Raw genomic sequence first — 25,144 nt, forward strand, 5'->3', positions numbered from 1 at the left:
GAGTTGTGGCTGGAGGCACAACCACAGGGCCAATATTGACACGTTGCTGTGATAACCACATACATTTACTGTTGTAACAGGGTTTGTTGCAACATATGTCCTATGAGGGATATGAAGTCAGTAACTCTCATGGCTGTCACCATCTACAGACTGCAGTTCACAGATAGGTGCTCTGAGGGTAACACATGAAACAAATGACACTACATACTGCCCAGTCTGCAGATGACCCTACAGATGGGGGTTTCCTCATAAACATAGCACTGACATGACAGGTATTAAAACATGTAGGACAGCCATATCCACACACACCGTGTTAAACCAACATTACTCCAAATGCAGTATAGCAGCACTTAGTCTGTAGCCAGGTCAGGCACATCCCCCTCCTGTGTGTTGGCCTGTTTCCACAGTGTATGTTGTTAGAGGTAAATTCCCAATCCATCTGTGATGCTGTTTGTAAAACAACAGATCGAGTTCCTGCTCACAGTGAATGAAAAGTTCCAACACCAACATGATGTTCCTAGAGATTGGAGTGTGTTTCCATGCAATTGGCTATGGAAATGTTATCACAGCTGTTCAACATGCATTCAGCTAGAGGAGGGCTGCAATTCGTGCAAAGGCCATCAGCTGATCATGAGCATCACTGAAAATACACATGCTGCTGCCTAAGCAAAGCAGGTGTAAGTCTCCACATCCACCAGACAGGGAGTGAGAGAGGCAGACAGAGACAAAGATAAGTCAGGGAGGGGTGGGATAGTAAAACGTAAGCATGTATGTGTCACACACCTACCAGTACAGGATATCAAACCCCTGATGACTATGTAGTGCTATCAAATGTCTATGCAGTTATTGGATGCACCACATAGGTTACATGTTGAGGAGCCTTCCAAACATATATGTGATGGTGAGCGACATCTGCAACAGTGATATGGTAGCTATACGGTAGGTGTAGTACACGTACCTGTCTGCATGAAGAGGTGTCAGCGTCAACACAGCCAGACTCTCACAGGGACGCACACACATTGACACACTTGGCAGGGCCAGGAATGCAACTCATCACTAGTGAGATTGCCACAACACAGTACTGTGCAGGTATCACATGCACCACAGGGGTCATACGGAGGTTATATGGGCAAAGGGTATGTGGAGGTGTCTGACATTAGACAGCATGCTTCAGTATGCCAATGGGGGTTGTAGTGAGTGTGAATGTGGTCATCGGCATCATACAACACACACACACAGACACAGGGTGCCAATACTGACATGCATGGGTGCATTGCTTCACGGGTGTGTAGTGGTCAACTGTGCCAGATGGCTATACAAGGTTAGGTGATGGGTATACCTTGGCATCAGGCCACATGACAATGGTCTGCAGTGTTGCTCAGGGGTGTACTGTCTGGATTTGCCTGCACAGGTGGGTATTGTATTCACCATCCAGTCACCTGGGTAACTATTGCATGTGGCCAATAATGTGCATTGCTTGCCATGTATGTGTTCCTTAGTCCATGAAAAGAACAGCATCTGGGATGTGCACACCTCCCACATGCATGTACAGTGACATGTGGAACTGTACCTGGGGTGTCTGTCCCATGTTGTGCACACAGATTATCAGATGTGCCAGTCCTGGCCTCATGTGGTGGGAACTGTTAATGGACAGCAGGTTGACCCTGCACCTACATTGATAGCATGATACCGGTATCCCCTGGTGTCAGTGGCATCTGTCCATACAGGGCATGTTTTTCAGGCATGGTATGTCCTTTGTGGGTCACATTTGATGGCACTACAGGTGTTGCAGGTGTCCAGTGGGCAACATAGGGAAGGTGCACTGTCAGCATGTACGTGTCTATTGGACTGATGGACAGGGTGCCATGCCTCTGTAGCCCACTGCAATCTCACCATGGTTACTATCAGTGGGCAATATGCAGGGTACTACCAATATAGCAGCTGTTGCCTAGGCAAGTGTGTGTGTGTGTGTGTGTGTGTGTGTGTGTGTGTGTGTGTGTGTGTGTGTGTGTGTGTGTGTGCGTATGAGACATGGGTTGAGTGTTCTCTGGGTAATACAAGGGTTGCTAACTTTGTTCACCTGCCCTTGATGTCACATGTAGGGGTATGGATTTTCAACCCAGCATCTCGGTGATTTCACATCTGTTATCCCTGTACAGTGGACATTGTGATATATATACACTAGGGCCACCATATAAGGAATATGCACAACCACCTCCACACAGGATACGAATGACAAACACAGACACACACCTGTCATATCTGGGATTAGAACTCCTACCTAACTTCTTTATCACAGTACAACACTATGCAGTTATAGGATGTGCCATGGAGATTACTGGAGTACTCCTTCCCCAAAGGTGTATTTCACAGTGAATGACATCAACAGGATTGCCAAAGTAGGGCATTTAAATTGTAGTGAGTGTGACTAGCCAAGGGCCTGTGGGCCATTAGGTGTTGCTGCGGGCCAGATGTGGCAGGCCGTTGCATTCTGTCAGTCCTACAGTCTCAGACCACCATACAGTATATTCCCCTGGCGTGAGGGTAGATGTGGTAGGTATTCATGCCAATACCTTCTATCAGTCTTGATCAGGTGGTGTGGATGCTGGCAGGGTGATACCTACAGCTAGGGACACACCTGCATGGGACACCTGCACTGCATGCTGCATTCTTCTGCTATTGCCATATACAGGTGGGGGTCATATTGTACCCATTCCCCACAGCAGGGGTATGACCAGAGAGGTACCTGTGGGTGGTGCTGGTGTAAGCTGGGTGCATGTGTGCTATGGACACTACTTGCATCTGACACACAGATATGCATGGGGCATTCCAGTTATGCAGACACGTGCAGGTACATCAGCTGTTTCCCAGTACATCAGTCCTACCTCCTTTGTGATCTGCAAGTGTTCAGGCAGACATCACCGGTATCGCCTACTATAGCACCAGTTAATGTGATGCATGCCTGTATGTACAATTTCAAGGGTGTCTCCATTTCACAGTGACACAGTATATACACTGTATGTCTGGGGTACTTTCCCCTGTGTACTGCTTGTATATGTAGCCCAGCAGCCATGCCATGTCAGTCTTTCAGATGGTGACACATATTACCACCATACATTTACAATGGCTTACTGCTAGCATGTGTTATACTGGTGGGAATTGTCTTTGGCACTGCAGTTGTGAGGGCTTCTCCCTGTCATCAGCAGTAGTGGGCTATGGCCACCAGGTCTTACCTCAACATGCATACATACTGACCACTCTCACACAATATGAAACACACACCAACCTAACACACACAGACCTGCATATTGTGCAAATGCTACAACCTATCCTGCTACCTTGGCTACCTCTGGGCATCTGTGCACCACTGGTATTATACCTACACATACATGTTGCTACATTTCTACATTGGGCTGCGGGGGGGGGGGGACACACATGACTGTTATGATATGTGTACATCAGATTGGGGGGGAACACCAGACCATTACTACTTTTCTAAATAGGTTTGGGGGGCACACCTGACTGTTACTACATGTCTAGGTTGGGTTGGGGAGAGCACACCTGACTTTGTGTACATTCCTACACATGATTGGGGGAGGGGGCACACCTGACTGTTACTACATGTCTACGCAGGATTGGGAGAGGGGGCACACCTGTCTGTTTCTACATTTCTACACAGTGGTTTGGCGAGGACACACCTGACTATTACTACATTTGTACGCTGGATTGAGGGAAGGGGCACACTTGACTGTTTCTACATGTCTACATAGGAGTGGAGGGCACACCTGACTGTTACTACATTTCTATATAGGATTATAGGGGAACACACCTGACTATTTCTACATTTCTACACAGGATTGGGGGGCACACCTGATTGTTACTACATTTGTATGCTGAATTGGGGGAAGGTGCACACCTGACTGTTTCTACATGTCTACATAGGAGTGGGGGGGGGGCAGACCTGACTGTTACTACATTTCTACACAGGATTGGGGAGGCACACCTGACTGTTTCTACATTTCTACATAGGATGGGGGGGTACACCTGGCACTTGTACACATTTGCTATGACTGTACTGGTATGTCAGGTACTCCATTTCATTCTGTATTCTAACCTATTATGCTGACTAGAGGCATGTCAGTGTACTAGAGGTTTTAGCTTTGGTTGACCTACATATTAGTGTCTGCCTTCCTACCCTTCAGAACCATATCCCACTGCCTGACCTACTATAGTCTGTCTGTGTAGGCCTGGGGGGAGGTTACCCATAGGCATCATTCAGAGACCATAGCACAGCCTCTGTTTGTGTTTGTCTACACCTGTCCTGCTGGCTGAGACTGTTGTTGGGTATGTGAACCTCCCCGTCTGGCATGTGTGAGTCATATAGACACACATGTCGCCCAGCACATTTCCTGCAGTGGGTTTTGTCGCCCTGTGTAGTACTGGCTACTATGGTGACTCCAGTGTCTGTTACAGATTTCATGGTACCACTATGGGTACCTACTATCTGCTGGCATACCATTCAGCCACCCAATTATCTTGCATGCTCACATCCATAAAATAGATACAGGTAACGACACATTCTACTCCATTCGGCAATTGGTAGGTTGATTGACTTACCTTGTGGGTGTGCCAGTACTGGGGATGGTGCTGGAGGGCTGCCTTTGTTGGATGCACATAGTACACTCCCTATACATGGTTGAGCACAGGTAGTGTCATGTTTGGCATCCCTTTTACTGTATGCATGAGTCAGAGAGTGGTGTCATTCCCTGGGTCCATACTGTGTCAGTGTATGTGCTATGCATTGCCTCTTTGCCAAGTCCAGGGCATACTGGGCACGCCTCCATCTGCCTACTGGGACAGGCTCAGGTTGTTCCTCCTCCGTATCACTCTGTACCTTTGAAGGCCTTGGCATTGGTGGGGGGCTGTTTGGCCCTGCCCCATGCTGTTCCTGCTGCAGTTGTTTCCACAGGATCATATTGTGTAGCATGGCACATACCATAACAATTTGAGTACATGTAGCTGGTGAGTACTGCAAGGCTCCACCAGATATGTTCAGGCACCGGAACCATGACTTGAGCATCCCAAACACTCTCTATTATAAGTCTGGTCTATGCGTGTGCCTCATTATGGCGTTTTTGTTTGTGTGTGTGTGTGCATTTCTGATGGGTGTCATCAGCCACAGCTCCAGGGCGTAACCAGCATCCCCCCGCTAGGTGGCCATAAGGGATGTCCCCATTGGCAAATCTCTGGTACAGCTGCGTCAGATGCCAGATGTGGCAATCGTGATAGCTTCCAGGGCAGCCAGCACACACATTCATTATAATGCCCTGGGCATCGCACATGACCTGGCAAATGATGGAGGGGAAGCCCTTCTGGTTGATGTAGACCCTACCCTGATCACTGGGTGGTGCTTTGATGTGTATGTGCATGCAGTCTATAGCACCCACTACCACAGGGTATTCTGCTATTTGGTGGAAGAGATGCATATTGCTGGCCAATACCTCATGGGTGTTGAGGAAATATATATGCTCACTGGCATGTGCTGACATGGCATCCCGGAACTGGTAAAATACTCTGGATGTGGATGCCTGTGAGATCCCCATGATATCCCCAGTTGAGCTTTGGGAGGTACTTATGGCTAGTATTCCTAGGCCTACACATACCTTGGTATCCATTGGGATGGGTTCCCCTCTGTTAGTTCAGTGTGTCAGGCATGGCCGGCACAGCTCAACAATTTGCTGTAGGAGGTCCCTGTCCATCCTATAGCACTCCACTATCTCCAGCTCATGTAGTCCCTGGTAGGTTACCCTGTATAGTGGTTGTTAAGGGGTGAGGCTCTCTGTCTCCTCACTGTGGGTTGGTTGACAGCATTCACATCCTTACCACCCTCAGCCTCTTCCACATGTTGTTTTATGATGCCTGCTGTAGCTCCTATCATTTTGTTGTTTAGTTTGTTAAAAGTTCCATGCTTGTATACACCAGTGGTGCAGAGTATGGGAAAAACAGAGGGGAAGGTGTTTGCATAGTTTATAGTAGTGTTCTGTGTTGGGCTGGGCTGCTGCCTGTGTAATTTTCTGATTCTGATACATTTCACCTGCCAGCTATGATAGTTCTCATTGATTACCTTCCTACTGCTGTTTTCCCTTCCCATTGCCTTCCTGTTTAAGCCCAGGGGCATGCCGCACAAACACAGTGCTCAAATGTGCACAGAGCTGCTATTTCCTGGTTTACTTTTTTTTTCTTTAAAACCTGGTCGCGGTGCGCACACTCGCTTAGGCAATGTAAAGAGTGCTAGGAAGCCTCAGACACACCCCCTTGCCTAGCTGTGCTAAGCTTGGAGCAAACCTGAGCCACAGGGCTCCAATCTGCTTGCAGTATGCCTGACACCCCCCTATGATGTCAGCTAATCCCTAGGCTTGCACCAAGCTATTCCTGCTCTTACACTGTTGGGAGCTGACTAGCATGCAGGGGAAATCTGGGATTCACTACCATTCCCCTCATTTGCATAGGATTGCCTGCTTATGCATAGTTACATGTCTCACAGTGAGCCTCACCCCTTAGCAACCACTATTCACTGGCCATGTTGTCTTCTGCCTGCCATTGGGTATAATGCCAGAATAGTGATTTTAGTTAGAATGCTTATTGTAGGTTTATTTTGTTATTTTCCCCGATCCCGTTTGCGTGCCGCTGCCCTACGCTTAAACAGCCAAGATCAGCTAAAAATAAATAAAAGTTGATTTTTTTCAAGTGTTTTCCATGCCAATGGCCTTATACTTGGCCATTGGCATGCTTTCTACATGATATCCACCCTTTATTTGGAGCTGTCATGGCTCCATTTTGTAATTTGCAGAAATGTACTCCGTTACTGGTGGAGTACATTTCTGCAGATTACACTAGTCCTGCACTGCTAGTTTCCAGCTTCCTGGATCGCAAATTCGCCTAATTTGCATGGATTTCTCCTTTAAATGTGGTAATTTGCATACAGGGGCTGAGTCTGTGCAGGACTAGTGCAGAAGCGTTTGTGCATGCCCCTACAGGTTATTCCTGGATCACATGGCAGACATATTGCCTGCTGGAGCACCTGCACTAATCCTGCACGACATGCAAGGAATGCAGAATCCAGGGGCATATCCTCTTCAGTGCACACACACACACACACACACACACACACACACACACACACACACACACACACACACACACACACACACACACACACACACTGATTCTTTGGAATGAACACACAGATCCTACTTCGGCTAGAAAAAAAACAAAACAGGAAGAGTGCTTTAGTGCATGCGTACACCGACATTGCAGTTACAGGTCATGGGTGTGAAAAGGAAACGAAAAAAGTGTTTTGATGCATGCTTACACTGACATTGCAGTTAATTGGTCACATGGAAGAGCTCTGAGGGCCGCATGCGGCCCGCGGGTTGGCTACATCTGGCCTATGGGCCTATAATCAATTACTATGGCTACTGACTCCACCCCTAAAAGCAAGGGGCCATAATACTTGAGAAATCTGCCTTCAGTTTAGCCATAAGGAAATGGGCTTTAGGAAAGTTGTTCTTGACAAACAGAATATTTTCCATCAGAAATTAGAAAAGAATAAAAAAATGCAAAACATGCTAACTTCAGATCTAAGTTAAACTAAACATGGGGAAAATACACTAATGTTACTGCGTTGGGGAAAATGGATAATGGAAAATGTTATGGCTATAATAACCTCCTTACTATAGATTTTATCCCAAAACCCCAGTGTTTCTTATTGCTCTGCTTACTGCATTTCTGTGACGGAGTACTGCTGTTTTTCATTGTACATATACTTCCAATGTTTGCATCATATTTACTTTACTTACAGTATTACTGTTTCATTTGTGTTACAGCTTGAAAGAGTTCCCAGACCAGTCCACCTACCCAGTAAACAAACAAATAAATAAAACCACATTATTTGCATTGTCCCTCTCATCATGGATTGTAGCTGGTGGTTCAGGAAAGTCATGCTTGGGAATCGTACTAAATAGGTGAGAGACACCTGCTGTGAAAATGTGTAACACCCAGCTAAAGGTGCTTAGTGACATAAACAAATGCATGGATTTATTTACATAGATACAGTTGGGTAGGCCTCATAAGACAGAATGCCTGTCCTTTTTAAGTGGCTGCTTTAAGTTCAACATCACGAAATATTTAATTATAGATAGATAACAAAGACCAAAATGGGAAAAGTGAGCACTGACAATATGAAAAGTACATGTCACTTCCATTTAAATACTGGATATCAATGTGCACATGATCGGAGACAAAAATTATTATCACAGTCAGGAGTAATACAGTGAGAGCCCAACAAAACTTCATTCAGAAGCTGGTAAAGTAATAAGCTGAGTACAATGTACATAGATGCTCCTGCACTATAGGAAAAGCTTAGGGAAAGTATCCTGGTCATACTGATAGTGGTTGTTATAATTTGATTTACCCCAATGAACTAATGCGTTTGTTGCATTTAGGTTGATTTCATTTTTCAGTCAATGATTTTCTCTCTTATTTAATCCAATAGGGATATGGAAAGTACTGCAGTCAGAATAACATTTACATTAATCCCTACTTTCCTCTGATTTACAAGAAAGTATTGTGATTTCCCACACATTGTCATTCACTGGTAAATCCATTGGTTAGTATTGTGTACTAGTGATTATACAATGACCCCCCATTAATATTCCAAAACGTGCATGCTGATTAGTCAGCATGCACGTTGTAAATCAGAGTTATAGTAATGGAAAAAGGTCCGGTCGCCCGGACTTTTTCCATTAGTATAACTCTTTTTTTACAGCAACGGAGAACGCAAGATCTCCGTTGCTTTTTACACACTGTCTCGCTATGTTAAATGAGTTTAACATAGCGAGAGAGCTTTAAAAACAGTAACGGAGATCTTCCTATCTCTGTTGCTTTTTTTAAAGGTGTCTCTCTATGTTAAATGGGTTTAACATAGCGAGACAGCTTTAAAAAAAGCAACAGAGATTCTCCGTTGCATTTTTTAAAGCTTTCTCGCTATGTTAAACTCCTTTAACATAGCGAGACACTTTGTAAAAAGCAACAGAGATTTAGCTTTCTCCATTGCTTTTGTCTCGCTATGTTAAACTCCTTTAACATAGCAAGACAGTTTTTAAAAAGCAACGGAGATCTTGCTTTCTCCGTTGCTTCTGCCCACAGCTCTGATGTACTGTGTAAGCATACGCATGCACAGTACATCAGAACTGCCACAGAATACCAGACAGCTGCGGAAGGGTAGCAAGGAGGCATTATACAATACCATTATTTAAGAAAAGTAATTATTTTTTTTCTTAAATAATGTCATTGTATAATAGCAATAACCCACTTCTGCATGTGGGTAATGCTGGATTTGCCCATCGTTGTCTTTGTTTGGCCACTCGAGCTTTGCCCTCGTGACCAAGCCACACCAACCATGGGTAAATCCAGCATTACCCACACCCAGGCGTGGGTTATTGCTATATTATACAATGTCATGTCCGAAAAGACGAGAAACGTGCATGCTGATTGGCCAATCCAACCAGCGTGCACATTGTAAATCCAAAGTAACCTAAGTTACAAGTCCGGCCACTAAAAAATCATGCAGCCCTGCCTTTCTTTTCAAACATGACATTGTATAATACAACATACAACTCTTATAACTTTGTAGTTCAATTGAAGTCTTCTTTAGGCTAGTTTATGAGATGAAATTCACAGCAGGATGTCCTGCTTCATTTTCACTTATGAGGTAAGCATTCTGTCTGCTGATCTAGTTCTCACCATGTTTAGAAAATATGTTTGCTGCTATTAGGAAATACATTTGTAGACAAATGGGGAAACTCACATTTACACAATGAACTATTCTCAATCTTTTAATGAAACAATGATATCTTGCAGGTGTTTGGACAGCCAACACATTTAAGCAGTACCAGTTAGTAAACTACATCAAAGTGTGGACTATTTTATCTCACAAAAAGTGGAAGAATACAAAGTAAAGCAAACACAATTCTAAATAACAACACAAATGTAACACAACACAAAACTAACAACATTGTATAATAGCACTAACCCACGGCTAGGTGTGGGTAATGCTGGATTTACCCAGGGTTGACTTTGTTTGGTCACTTGGGCTTCACCCTTGTGGCCAAACCACGTCAACCGTGGGTAAATACAGCATTACCCACACCCAGCCATGGGTTATTGATATATTATTTCTTACACTACTCTTTCATGGTGCATTTAATAATTACGTTTGAAAGAATAGCTTATTTATTCAGACTCCGAATGGAAGGCTAAGTCTCATTTTCTAGCTGAAGTGTGATATTGGTTTCCTGTGACTTATAGTTTAAGTTGGTATTCTTTATGTAGTGCAACAGTCCAAGCTTAGTTTAGCAGCTCCAGGATGTGCTTTTTGGGAAGGTATGAAGGTAGTCTGCTGTAAATGAAAATATACACATAAATAAACTGCCTGAGGCCAGTACATAGATTAAAAACATTTTATTGGCTGTGTAGTTAGGAAAGTTATGTATGTCCATGACATTGCAGTCCCTCTTCTATCCAGACTGTTTACATGATTCCACAGATGGTGTGAAAAATAATGAAATAAAATAATGTGAGATTTCATTCATGAAAAGTTAAAATAGTGTGTACAGAAACTGGTGAAACAGGAGAATAAAGAAAATAAAACCACATAAATTGTGTATTCTTTGTATCTGACACTCCTGGAGTTGGATTAATGGAAAGGATACACACTTTCTGATAAGGAAGAACTTGACATTTGGGCAGTGTCTCCTTTAAATTAAACTTTACTCCAGAATAAATTCAAGGACTAACACAAGCAGGCCCAGTATATTGCTGCTTATATTTATGATATAAAAGGTTTGTGTCTAGTGTGTTAATCTTGGCTTCAGGTAATAAGCTGGACACACTAGATGCAAAATATTCACTAGACTTAGTACATGAACAAACTAGTCTTATAACTAACTCAGCAGAACAAATACCAACATACATGGAAGAAAATTTGTGACATACAACTTGCTAATACTAAATTGCTTGTCTGATGTCTTTGTTCTCCACACTTTTCCATTATGCACACTGTTAAGTTGTGAATGTACATGTTAACACACACACCCACACACGCACACACACACATGCACACACGCACGCACACGCACGCACGCGTGCACGCACACACGCACACACACACACACACACACACACACACACACACACACACACACACACTATGTATGTTATGTATTTATTTCTTCAATAAAAAGATAAGTGATGTTTCATTTTGCAGATGGGACTTTGCGACTTGTAGGAGGAAAAGGCATTCATGAGGGTCGCATAGAAGTATACTATAGTGGACAGTGGGGAACAGTTTGTGATGATGGGTGGACAGAATGGAATTCATATGTTGTCTGCAAGCAACTGGGATTCAAGTAAGTAATACCAAATATATGTTTTGCTTTGGTCCCTGTGGCAGAACAGATGGTGATGCATTATGTTTAATGGTATTCTATAAACAGAAGCAACATAATACAATGGCAAAGATGATATTTATATCTTGTGTGCATTTCTTAAATTTTCAGTTTAAAGATATTCTCTTATATGATTAATTCAGAGAATAATATCAACAAAGTACAGAAATATATCAAAATAATTTATGACTCTGACAGCTTTCTGCAGAGAATTTGTTCTGTATGAGCTACCTCACTGTGGACAAAATGTAGGCAGCATAGCAGGCAAATACTGGGCACAATTACCCAAGGGCAACATGAAGTGATTTATGCCTACAGGGATTGAAGTCCATCTGTATATGATTATGGGGGGGGGGGGGGGGGCAAGGCAGACAAGGATTTCTTGCCAGCAGTAAATTGTCTTTGGTTACTTTAATATAACAGATACAGTGTGCTGTACATGTTAATAATATACAGAAGGTGGACAGATGCAGTTTTCCTCTGCATGTAATGCTAATCTTAATGCAGATGAACATACTTTAGCAGAAATGAGATCAGAATGTTGAAATAAAAGTGAATTTTTATAAGTCATGGGAAAGTGTATCTAAATTATCTTGAAAGTTACTGAGTGAAAGTACTAGGATAACAGGCATTTAATGAAGACAGCTACAAGAAGTGAAAGTGAAGTTATTTGGAAGTTGTAGGGTTCTTAGTACAGATGAATGCAGGTATTATGTTCAGTCTTATGTGCATGCATGTGACTAGTAAGGGATATCACAGTTCTCACTTATTTACTTAAAGATGAAGAGTTGAGGTGGGGAGACAGAAAGTGAGGTGGGACATTCATATCTATATATGGTAGTGGATGGACACAGGTACTGACTTTAAAAGGGTGACATAGTTATCATGTTTATTTTGCCTTACCCTTACATTTGTTTCTGTCCTGGATAAAGAAATCCATTCATTTCCACATTGGTCGTCTTTCCTGACGAAGTTCCAGGGAGCCAAAAAGGTGTCAGTGGCTTTCTGTAATGACTAAATTTCTACATAGTTGAATGGAACTCTTCATCTTGTCTAAGACTTTGATGCATTTCAAAGTCTAGGTCTTACGTCTGCTGTTCCTCGTTTTCTGGAAAAAGAAGAAACATATGCTTGAGAACTTTCAAACATTTTTAATGTCATTTTAGTGGCCATCTTCTGAATTTTATTTGGAAGTGTCATGTGTTCTTGAAATGAGTTCTCAATATATTGACTCCATTTTTTTTCTTCTGAAACCTGATGAGTGAGCTTCTCAAATGTATTGTTATTTTCTTCATTACAGAGGTTTCATGTGAAATTTAAAACATGTGCCCTACTAGAACGACCAACTGTTACATGCAACTGCTGAGAAATTCTGTCTTCCTCTGAAGGAAGTTGGTTTTCTATTCAGTGATCATAACAGTGACCACTCTTTAAAGTCATAGATGTGGACAGGGTTATTTAGTACTATGTGAAGAATAGATCATTACATTTAATTTTGCTTCATTATAGGTCAAGTTATTTGATGGATATAAGAATTTTTAGGGCTGTGTTTCTTAATAAACAGTGAGGTGACTGTTAATAAATATTCATCATTCTGATTTTCCTATTCTTTATTTCTACCTGGTCCCCAGTGGACATTGGTCCTCCTATCATCTAATAGGTCCATACATTCCTCTTTGGGCAACATCTGGTTACAGAAGGCCATCATTCATGCAAGCTTCATGGTTATGGATTATTCTAGCCTCTTTTTTGCATCATGGCAGCCTTAAACATAACACTACCAGTACCTGTGACTGACAAATGTGTGCTTCTTTGCATGTGTAGTGCTTATTGGATGACTTCTTGTGTTCATGATCCTTCTTACTGCCTGCTTTAGCACACATCCTTCACTTCGTTCCAACACAGGATGCCTACCCTCTCCAGGATAGGTGAAGTGGCACTGGCTACTCATTCCTACCACCCTCAGTCCAGTTCTCCATCATCCAGGTCACTAATCAATCTCGGGTCATGTTGCTCTACCTCAGGGCGATATCTGTATGTGTCATGTGATGGGTTCCTATTATATAATTGAAGACGCAATCCTTTGAATGCATCTTGATCGAACTTGAAATCACAAAACAGCAAAATAGCGAAACGGCATATAAGTGATTTCTTTCTCTGAGAAAGAAATTGCTTGGCCGCCTCCATTACTTCGCCGTTTTCCTCACTGTAATGCAATCTTGGAGTTGGTATATTTAAGTAGGGGGGTGGGGTGAGGGGTGAAGCCCCCCACTTTATGCAATGGTTTTGAAGTTTTTATTTTTTTTTTTTTGTGGAACAGCGATTTTTTTTTTCCCTGGAAAAAAATCGCTGTTCCAAGTGTTTGGGATTGTAAGCTTTCACTTTTTTAACCATTCGCTGATTTAATATAGACCCCATGTGACGCCCCCCACTCCTACTGTTCTGTGAGATGCCTGTCTCATCTGTTGACTGTGCTGTAAATGTTTAGCTGTAGATAAATGATGTGTCATAAGAGACTTTTAAGGTCATACTGTATCGTGGTACACCATGTTTATTCAGTGATATCTAATATTCCAAAGACTGGTTACAGGACTGTAGCAGCCTACTCATCTCATTCTGTCTTATATTTGAACTATGTGTGTCAGAATGTTTGCTTTGCAGAGACTACATGTGAGGAAAATGTGTTTCTGAAACCATGATAGTTGATGACCCACACTAATGGCAATCACTGCAAAAGAAAAAAAGTTGATGGTGAATATTTTGAAATCAAACATAAGGAAGAAGATTTTGAAAGCACGGATAAGAGGCACTGTGACCAAAGCAACATTACTACAGTTCAGAACAAATTACATGAAGAACAAAGAGAGTGAAAGGAGAGAAGGAATGATAACACTTCTCTTCCCTGGAAATATTATTTTTAGCCATGCTGCTGAAAACGTTTTCCATTATCCACTTAACTAAAGATAGCAGGCTTGTCAGTTGGCATGGTGTGTATCTATATCCACTTTACCCAGAAGCAAATTACCACAAAAAAAGTTAAAACAATAACATTGTCATTCCAAAATACTCATTTCTTGATGTGCCATTCTGCTGGTGGCTACATTATACTTTGTATCCCAACTCCATGTCTTCCATTTATTTGAGAAAACATGAGTCAGGGATGCAGAAACAAGTGGCTGCCAATTTATATTTCAGTGGAGAGGAGATTATCCTTCAAAACCAAGCCACAGCACTGGAAAAACAAACAGTATTTACTCTCTAAATATGCTTTCTCAAATATGTCAAAGAAAACTGTGCAGGCTGAGTGGCACCATTGCTATCAAATGTTGAAGTGTGGTAGTGCCAGTGTCACTAAATGTAATGAAAGGCTGGCACTGAAGGGGGTTTGAATCCTACCACTGCTTTACAATGGTAAAGTAATTACAAGAAAGTGCATATAACTCTGCTTCACTAACTAGCTTACAAAGTAGAACCTGATTCAAAGAGCATTAAGGGAATATGCATTGCTGTCCTTGAAATGGGCTTCCAAACTCCACAACAAAACTCCACTGAACACATGTCCCTTACCTACTTGTCTTTCATCTTTCTCCCTCTGTGAAGCAATGCTTTCCAGTGTCCCTTTATCTATGGTAACTGTCTTTCATTCAAAGCATTATTTTCGCACAACACACACACAACACACTAGGAAAGGATGGCAGAATTCTCTAAATCCTCACAGCTTTCCTCCTGGAGTGGTAGTACTGCCACCACTTTGGAAAAAGCCAGAGACCTCCAGTCACGGATTGCTCTAAAATAAAGCCAAATGTGAAAGCAAATTAATATCTCTTTCACTGATGGTAGGCCTATGTGGTTTCTTGGAAGATGTGCATCATACACTTGCTACACAACAGTGTAAATTATGATTTCCATCTTGTCAGATAAACAACTATGCATAAATATACATATACTAAATGAATAGCAACCAAAGGACCTTAAAAATGAATGACCTTTACTTAAATAATAATAAAACAGAAGTGCAGATGCAGAGTTAAATATATTTAGGTTGGTACTCAAAGGGAAGGTAAATAAAAGGCAACAAAAACAGATAGGATGCATACAGAAAAAAAACTATGCTACAGAGATCTAAGTTCCCTGGTTAGCTTACTACAGAAATACTGACCAAAGGTAATAATTAGTACTTGCAGATGGTCCCATACAAACAAGTAGTAACAAAAAAGCAGGCTAGCAAGTACGGTAGATGCAGAGGCCAGACAAACTGTAACAAAACACCAAAAGAGCCAGCACCTTGGGAGCGTGAAGATTTATTCAAAAAAAACAGACAGGTTTCAGCTTGTAGCTTTCACCAGTGGTTATCATTATACCACTGATGAAAGCTACAAGCTGAAACCGGTCTGTTTTTTTGAGTAAATCTTCACGCTTGTTTGTAGGGATTGGGATTTATTTAGATGTAGCATTTCTAACAGAGCTGGGTCAGACATAGCTTTGTAAGTCAAGCAGAGATCGCCTCTAAGTAGGTGATATGAGACAGAGAATTGTTGGAGTTTTTAAGTCTGTCCATATAGAACAAGTGTTTAAGGCCTAGGATCCTCTTTGTGAGGTACTTTTGTGGCCTCTCCAGTTGTTGCAAGTGTCTAGTGAGGTACATGCCAAATGGGGCATTGTACTTGATGACTGGCCTAATGAGGGAAGAGTAGAGGGAGACAATGACTTCTTTCTTCCTGGATGCAAAACCCTTAGTAATGAGATGTGCCACATAGAAGGACTTTCTGACTACAGTGGCAATGTGGTGTTAAAAAGAGAGGTTGCTGTCAACCTGTGTTCCCAGATCTCTTATAATGCTTTCTGTGTTCAGTAGACTACCATCAATATGGTAATTCATGGAAACTGGGTTTTTCCCAAAGGGGATAATGACACATTTTTTGGCATTCAGCTTAAGGCCATGATTCTGACACCAGTCGTTGGTCTCAGTGAGGCCTTTCTGTAGGATGTCAACATCCCTTGGGGAGTTAATAATAGCTCCCAGCTTGCAATCATCTGCAAACTTTGTCAGCCAGAGTCCCTTCGTTTTGGCCTGAACTTCAAAGAAGTAGATACTAAACAGGCGAGGACCCAGGACCAAACCCTGTGGGACTCCGCTCGTGACTGGTTGGCAGTCTGACTTGGAGTCAGCTACTTTCATACTGTGGGTTCTATCTGTGGGCCAGATTGCAAACCACCTAGTGATATGTGGGTTGATGCCTAGCTTAGTGAGTTTTTCTATGATTCCTGAGTGGGGAATGGTATCAAAGGCCTTGGCTAGATCAAGGTAGGCTGTATCAACCACCTTGCCTTCATCCACAGCTCTGGTGACTGACTCAAAGAAATTGACCAGGTTGAGCAGGCATGATGACCCTTCACAAAAACAAACTGTGTGGAGTTTGGAAATTCCCTATGTCCTTGTTTATTAGGTCCATGGTGATGCATTCCATAGCTTTGCATATCACACTCGTCAGACTAATGGGGAGATAGTTTCCAGGGTCTGTAGTCACTCCCCATTTGTGGAGAGGGTTGACTGCAGCAGTGCACCATTCGGTAGGGACAAAGCCTGAGGTGATGCTGTGATTAAACAGGGCACACAGGTGATGTGCCAGTTCACTCTGTAGTTCATGTAGAACACAGCCAGGGATATTGTCAGGTCCCATAGAAGCTGTATTCTTGGCCTTGGACAGTGTTGTTTTAACTTGTGCAGCAGTAATACTGGGTGCCTGGCAATCTACTGGTATTGCGATTCGTCCTTTGGGGGGAGAAGGGTAGAGTTGGCACTGAATCTGTCGGCTAGTATATTGGAAATATCTGTTGGCTTGGTATAGGAGGTACCATTATGCAGTAGCTCTGAGCAAATCTGAGTATTGTCGTGGATATTCTTTACATAACTATAGAAGGCCTTCTGATTGTCTTTACTATCTGCTGCAATTCTGTTTTCATAGCTAGATTTACAGGATTTGATGAGGGATCTCAACTTTTTGTTGAGGCTGTTAAGGGAGTTTTCCAGTCTTGGGATTTCACCTTATTCTACATCAGTTTCCTCTTTTGTTGTAGAGTTTGTTTATGGCAGGGGACCACCAGATTGGCTTCCTTTTTTTGGAGAAGAGCATCTTGGTTCTATTGGGTATGGCGAGATCCATGCATTTGTGTACGTGTTCGTACAGTGCATTGGTGCATTATTCAGCAGTCATACAACTATTCTCCATTTGCATGGGTTCCGTGAAGTTAGCCACCTCTGTTTTTAGGAGCCCAAAGTTAGCTTTGGAGATGTTTTTCATGGTAGTTACCTTTGAAGGGGGTGGGGGGGATGTGGATTTCCAAGGTGATTAGTTTGTGGTCGGATCTAACCAGGGAGGAGTTGACTATTGGTGTAGAGCAACGGTCACCCATGTTAGTAATGACCAGTTCAAGGATGTTGCTACCTCTAGTGGGGGTAAGAATGAGCTGGTCCAGGGCATTGGAATTAATGAATTCCAGGAAACGTTGAGCAAGTATATTGGTACATGAGTTGTTTTCCCAGTTAATGGAGGGGTAGTTGAAGTCATCCAGTATGAGAGTGTTAGGTTTGACCCTAATATTTTCCAGAGTGATTAGGAATGTGGAGTGTGAGTCTTGGGACATGGTTGGGGACCTATATCAGGCTACAACCTGAATTACTGTCTTACCCAATGTTAACTCCACCTGAAGTATCTCTGATGCATTATGTTGGGCTACCAGTCTGGAGTTATCCGTATCTCTGCAACAGCACAAATGTTAATGTTCTCCGTTTTAAGGAGTGCTTCAAGCGAGTGCATTTTGAGATTTAGACTTCTAGCTTTGAGCAGAATGACCTTCAGACTGCATTTGTTTGTAGCTGTTACGGTGGTAATTTGGTCTTTTGAACACTGTCTAAAAAAGGCACTGTAGGGGTGGCAAGAGCCTTGGCCAGTATGCGGAAGCCCAGGGGTGACAGATACAGGCCATCCCTGGCAAAGCAGCGAGGTCTGTCAATGATGTCATCCCAGGCAGACAGATAGTGGATCCACTTAGAATCACACCAGAAACTTAGCCAGTTATTGAAATCAGTCATTTTTTGCTTGTACTGCAGTACCATTCTGGGTGATGGTAGGATGCTGCTCAGGGCAAGGGTCATTCCCGCCTGGGCTACATAATCCAAGAACTCCTCCATGACTCTTTTCATGTAGTCCAGGGAGGTATGTCTCAGGTCATTCACACCCACATGTACAATGACAGGGTCATATTTGTACCTGTTGTTGAGGGACCTGAGTGCGTGCATTATGTGCTGGATCCTGACACCTGACAGGCAGCTGACTGTTACTTTCTCCTTATTCAACCTAATGAGTGGGACATCAGTGTGCCTTACTACTGAGTCACCTATGACTAGTGTGTTGGGCATGCTGTTTTGCCTTAGGGGCTTTGGTTGAGTGGCGCACTGTTTAGGAGAGTTATGTGTCTCGTGATTAGTGTTGTGTTGTGATGGTCAAGTACGTTTCTGCCTTGGAGGTCTCTGCTGCTTGGGTAGATTTTTAGTGAGAGCCTCCACAAAGATGGGTTTGTGGCTTGTGTTTTTATGTGAAGGCAGTCCTGGTGTGTGTTCTGGAGTGCTACGTGTTCCATGTGGTGTGGTGCAAGTGTTGACCTTCTCCTCTTGACCAGCCATTCCAGTCTTGGCTGGAGAGTGCGTGGCTTCCAATTTGGATATATAAGTGCATCTCTCTCAAGTCTGAGTGTTGGGCGAATGACAGAGATACCTAAGCAAATATGATTTGGAGACACAGCTTACCTGACTGCAGTCCAAGTAATGATCTGTTATTTAATGTCTGTGCTGGTAATGGAGTGTCCTTAATGGATATCAAATTCTTCCACTAAAATCAAGTGGGATGGAAACTTTCAAATGATCACCACTTGGAAGTGAATTACTTGAAATAATAAAATCTAACAATCCCATAGACCACTAAAAAAAAAAAAGCTTTAATGCTCCTTCATCAGATGAAGAAAGACTGACAGTTTATAGCGGCCTGGCACAACCCTTACATATGGCTTTATCAGCTTATTCAGATAAACTAATTAAGATATGTGAAATCACTGAATTTTTGGCTACATTCCTTAGCCTATCAGATTGGCTCCAACAAATTCTGCATGAGGAGGCACATATTACCTCAAAGGATAGTGACAGCAGACTCAGAGGAGCCACCAATGGGGAGAGACAGGAGGATATTCCCAGTGGATAAAGGGTAGGCCATCAACTGGGACCAGCAAGCTGAACTGCTCCCTTCCCTTTGACTCTCACTGGGGAACTAAGGCTGATCAGGATTCCCTAGCAGAAACAAATGACCTTTAGGCTTTTTGCCTAGCCCAGGAATGCCCTTCAACTAATGGACCAATGAGTGGCAATAATGGATCCATCATAGAAGATCCTAGAATGGTGTAAAAAAAAAAAAATCAGACAAATCGTAGCATTCATCTCCATAATGTTCTTCATAAGGATCAATGCTACAGTTGTCTTTGTTATATGAGTTATATTTTCTTAAGGATACAACAGCTGTCCAGCTTCCAAAGCTTTCAGGGCTTCCATGTGTCCAAACAGTCATTCTGAGTAAGCTGAATAAAAAATTCAGGTTTAAGCACAGAGTCCTTCAGAGCTTTCCTGCAACCTCTTGTGGGCTTTTTAGGATCAACACTCAGCTAATTCTGTTCCAGTGTTGGGCAGATAAGTCCCCTGCAGGAAAACGCCTTCCATTTTCCTTTTTATGACCGAAAGTGTATCTTTTTCTGGAAAAGAATAATTGTCAAGCTAGGAAAATGTGGTTTTAATAACTGTTGCATGATTTATAATTACTTTTAAACAGGAGCATCACTTTTTTGCTTTTGTGGTAAAAAGTTGTTAAAACTAATTTAGAACTACTTTATGGTAAAAGCTGTATTTTACTTTTTGAGCTGAGCTAATCATTTAAAATGCCTTTTACTATGTTTTTACAGAGAAAACATTATGTTTTTTACAACTTACCCGTCTTTTTAACTACTGCTGCCAGGCTTCTCTTTGGCTTAACCATGGAACAACCTACTTGTTCCTTGCTCTTCTTTCTTTCTTTCAATTGCCACAAAAAGGAGAACATTACTAAACAGCCTTTGCCACCACAGCAGGCTGCTAAAGTGTTTCAGCCACAGATTGATGACTGTTGTGGCCATTACTGGTTCCTCAGACCATTCATCTTTTTCCCTGTCTCCCTTCTGCTGTAGTCTCTATAGAGACCATGAACTGGGTAATCGACACATCTTCTGCAGCTCTTGGAGTATGCTTGGTGGTGCAAGGAAGAGCCATTCGTGTCACTCCTGGGAGAAGGGACAAGGAATGCCTCTCTGCCTAGCATGTTATGCCTTCCCCTAGTGAGGTTTTTCCTGGCAACATTGTTCTGTTTTTTCAGAAATAACTATCAAAAATATTCAACAACTTAGATGTATTTCTTATCCTGTCTCAGTCACTTTGGGCAGGATTTATTGGGCATATCTTAAGGTTTAGTTCAGGCACTTGACCCCTCCAGTTTAGCTGTTTTTGGTGAATGAAAAAGAGATTCTTCATTTTCTGAAGCGATTCAAGTGTCTTAACCACAAAACGAGAGTGAAAGGACAGTTTCTGTTTTGCCTGCTCAGATTTCTGATTCAGATTCTGAGGAGATTGTGGATTTAGCCAGTCCCTTTGAAGTATTCTCTTTCTTTGAAATTATTTCCAAAATAAATCAGTTGCTTCAATATCAACATAATGCTATTACATAGTAATTAAAAAGTATTCTGATTTATTACAATTGGAATTTCCAGAACCTACCCTAAATCCACTGGTTCTTTCAGCAATGGAGGATGTGTTTTTGTCTGTAACTTGCCTGATAGCCAACTGGCTGCTCCTGACACTGTATTAGCAAAAATGGGGACAAAAAAGGGGATGCACCAAAAGGTCAGAACATTAATGAAGGTTGTTTTAGACAACAATTTCATTGTATTTGAACACCAGTTGTTTAGACAGAAAGGAGGCAGTATGTTCCCCCATTTTTGCTAATACAGTGTTGGCCCACTGAGAAATCAATTATGTCTTTAATACAGATTATACAGAGTCTTGGTCACTTTATGCAAGATATTTGGATGACATAATTATATTCTGGACTGACACCAGAACAAGGTTAGAGCAGTTCTTTAACTATCTCCATACCACCACTGACTTTCTGAGGTTTACTATGATCATTTTGATGAGTATGTCGATTAACTGGATATTACTATCTCGAAAAAATAGATCAAACGTGAAATTTGACTCTGGTATTTACGGAAAGTCTACATATTCCAACACATTACTACATTTTAAGAGTTGCACCCTCGATACCAGAAAAAAAATCACTGGTGAAGGGTCAGTATGTCTGTTTAGCTAGGATGGTATCTGATGATACTGAGTTTCAAAGACAAAGTAGTGTCTTAAAAGGTATGTTTCTGAAGAGGGGCTATCCTAGTTTCTTTTCAGACAGTATATTTCAGCAAGTTAACCTAAAGAGAATTAACAGTTATTTTGCCCCCTTATTGGGTATGGGTAACAACTGTACATCTCTAAAAAGCAATCCTGGCAAAAATACTGAGGTACGCAACTTCGGTAAGGTGCTTATTTTGACCTTTAATTGTGATTTTTACATTAGGGCAATTATAGAGAAAAATTGGGAAGTTTTCATGATTGACCCAGAGTACACCAAGACAGTGGGACTCCCCCACAGTTGTTTATAAAAAAAGACATTTGTTTGAAAAACATGGTGGAAAGAGAGAATGTTGTTTGTTTGGGAGGGAGAATGACAAAATGTTGTCAAAGCACCCAGAGTAAATATGTTTTGGAAGATGACTCTGTACAGCTTGTCAGTTTTGGGTTCATTAGATTAAAAAAGAAATATAGTTGTAATACAAAAGCTGTGGATTATTTAGCACTCTGCCAAAAATGACTGGCGTTCTATGTGGGGAAGACAAAAAAGAAGCTTTAGAACTAGGATCTACCAGCATAACTATGGTATTAGGGATAAATATCATAAGAATGCCCTTTACAGACATTTAGAGACCTATGAATTACATTCCTTTAAAAAATATAGTAATTAACCATGTAGATTTTGGACAGAGGCGTGGTTCAGTTGATGAGTTTTTGGCGTTTAAAGAATTACAATGGCAGCTTAAAACCAACCCCACTGTACATCCAGGGTTAAATGATTTGTGCTCTATTAGTAGTGTTCCAAAGTTAATAGCTACCTGTGAAATTTAAGCCAAGTTACTAGTGCATTTTTAAGGATTTTATTATTTATTAGTACTCATTGTTATTCATGGTCAGTAGTATTGAATGGGATGTATTTTTTAAGTTTTATATTATTTTATTCCTTTTTAATGTAATTATTTTCATTATGCACATTTCATTGGTTGTTTAATCATTATCCAATCAAAAAGCCATAGGAGTGGTACTTAAACTGGTTGTATGTCATGTTTGCTTTATTCAAAGCAAGTCTTTTATACCTGAGATGAAACCGCTAAATAAATTTTATAGTAGTGGTCCTCAGCTCGGTTTTCTGTTTTGTTTTGTTTAGTTTATTGTTTTGCATCTTGTGGCATCCTCTCTGTAATATATAAAAGATGACATCCTTTGGTAGTAGTAACCAAATGATCAGGTATAGAAATGAGGGTGGATTTTTTTATGTGCTTTTCAGTCTTAGCAAAGGTGCAGGAGCCATTCTTTTTTCTAACCAAGGGTTAAATAAGACATAGGCAAGAAGTGGTGTAAAGTGGAAAATATCATGTAGAACTGAGCTGAACCCTGTAATATAGAAAAACAATGTCCTTTGGAAGTAATAACCAAATGATCAGGTGTAAAAGCAGGGATGGATTTCTTAAGTGCTTTTCACTCTTAGCATAAGCAGAGGAGATATTCTTCTGACCAACCATAAAATAAGAGATAGACAAGAAATGGAAGTAAGTGGAAAATACCATACAGGACTGAATAGAAGCTAGAGTCTGGGAATCTATATGCGGCTGTACAGGACAGAAAAATACCATCTTGTTGAACAAGAGTTGAGCAAAGCAGCCTACATGGATAACTTACCACTGGACAGGGATTATTTCCCAGGCAAGATGTGCTGCAGAATGGCAATTTCTGAGCACTGGCATCTACTGCATTTTAACCATTTCTTCTGTTTGTCTATCTAGACATGCCCACAATGTATGATTGCATGCAAACATGTTCACTTTTATAATTCTGTCATGGTGGCTAATGAACTGTTAACAGTATTTGTGACTGGAGCTTAGGATGCAAGACTAATCTAAAAGTGTACATCAACAAATACAAAATGGGTATGCAATGATTGATAGTGCACATTTTATGAATTTGAAAATATTGCTCAAATTATGTTTCACATCGCTGACCCCAACCAAACCTGGTTTCTGTATTTACATTTGAAATGCTAAATGATGCTGTGTGTATCTCCAAGACAAACCAAGAACCAGACTCACCCTTCAATTCCAAATACATGAAGTAGGCAAGGAGAACAACAGAGGCACCCAAGGTAAAATAAAATAAAATGTTTATGCCAGTGAAAATTAAGTGCTTTCATCCATATTTAGCACTGACTTCTTCAGAATGAAAATATAAAACACCCATCACTGTTTAATTTTCTTCGTGAAAAGTCTCATAATCAATAACTAACCAATCAAGTTGTGCAAAAGTATATCATAGACCAATAAATGATAATATTTCCATCTCCCAATGAGACCTAGGAGAATAAAACTCAAACCAATAAGCTATTGTCTTGTTCTCAACTTAGAATTGGTTGTTACCCATAAGTCACAGAACAATAATAACCCAATGAGAATGCGCAAAATGTTGTCCAATAAAAATACACATCAAGCAACATGCACCAATGAGTAGTGAACTTTACATCAACCAATGAAACCTGGAAAAATAGATTTTGTACCAATAGGCATAACTCATCCTTTGCATAGTACAAAAATTACATGCAAATATTAAATAAATAAATAAGTGCCAAATAAGTTCGAACTTGTCAAATTAAAGCTAATTAATTTTGCATAAATATTGCACTTAATTCTTACTAGTCTTGGATAATTGTAATTACATTTAAATATAACCATCCCAGGTCAAACGTGGTCGACTAATAAACCAGTAGTCTTTCTGTCTACCAGTGAAACCTAGGGAAACAGAGACCTAAACCAATGAACTAAAGTTTGTTCTCTACATATGATTGGCTATTACCTGTAGGTCAAAGGGCAATACTTACCCACTAGGATTGTGAAAAAAATTCCCCAATGGGAACACTTGTCAAGCAATATGCACCAGTGAATGGTAAACTTAACATTAACCAAAGAACCCTGGAAAACTTAATCTTGGACCAATAGGCATAACTTGTCCTTGCATAGGATAACTGTTACCTGTAAAGACCAAACTGGAAAACTGAGTGCCACATAAGTTCAAGCTCATCAAATAAAAACTTGTTGGTTTTACCCCAAAATTGCACTTAGATCGTACTAGTCTTAAATGATTGTAGTTGTATTCAAATATAACTGATCAATGATGGTCATGTATTTTAAAACCAGTA

The 25,144-nt window shown here is 41.3% G+C and overlaps 1 protein-coding gene across 1 annotated transcript in view; it reads left to right on the forward strand.

Annotated features, from left to right (window-relative positions):
• The window catches only part of PRSS12 (serine protease 12), a 1,465,718-nt gene that overhangs the window by 879,049 nt on the left and 561,525 nt on the right, over positions 1-25,144 (forward strand). Inside the window, exon 6 of the mRNA XM_044061659.1 lies at positions 11,327-11,468. Within this exon, the coding sequence (XP_043917594.1) occupies positions 11,327-11,468 (142 nt within the window). The remainder of the gene's footprint in view (positions 1-11,326; positions 11,469-25,144) is intronic.

This window comes from Protopterus annectens, chromosome 2.part0 (genome assembly GCF_019279795.1).
Source record: "Protopterus annectens isolate FY-2018-M chromosome 2.part0, PAN1.0, whole genome shotgun sequence".
NCBI classification, from domain to species: Eukaryota; Metazoa; Chordata; order Ceratodontiformes; family Protopteridae; genus Protopterus; species Protopterus annectens.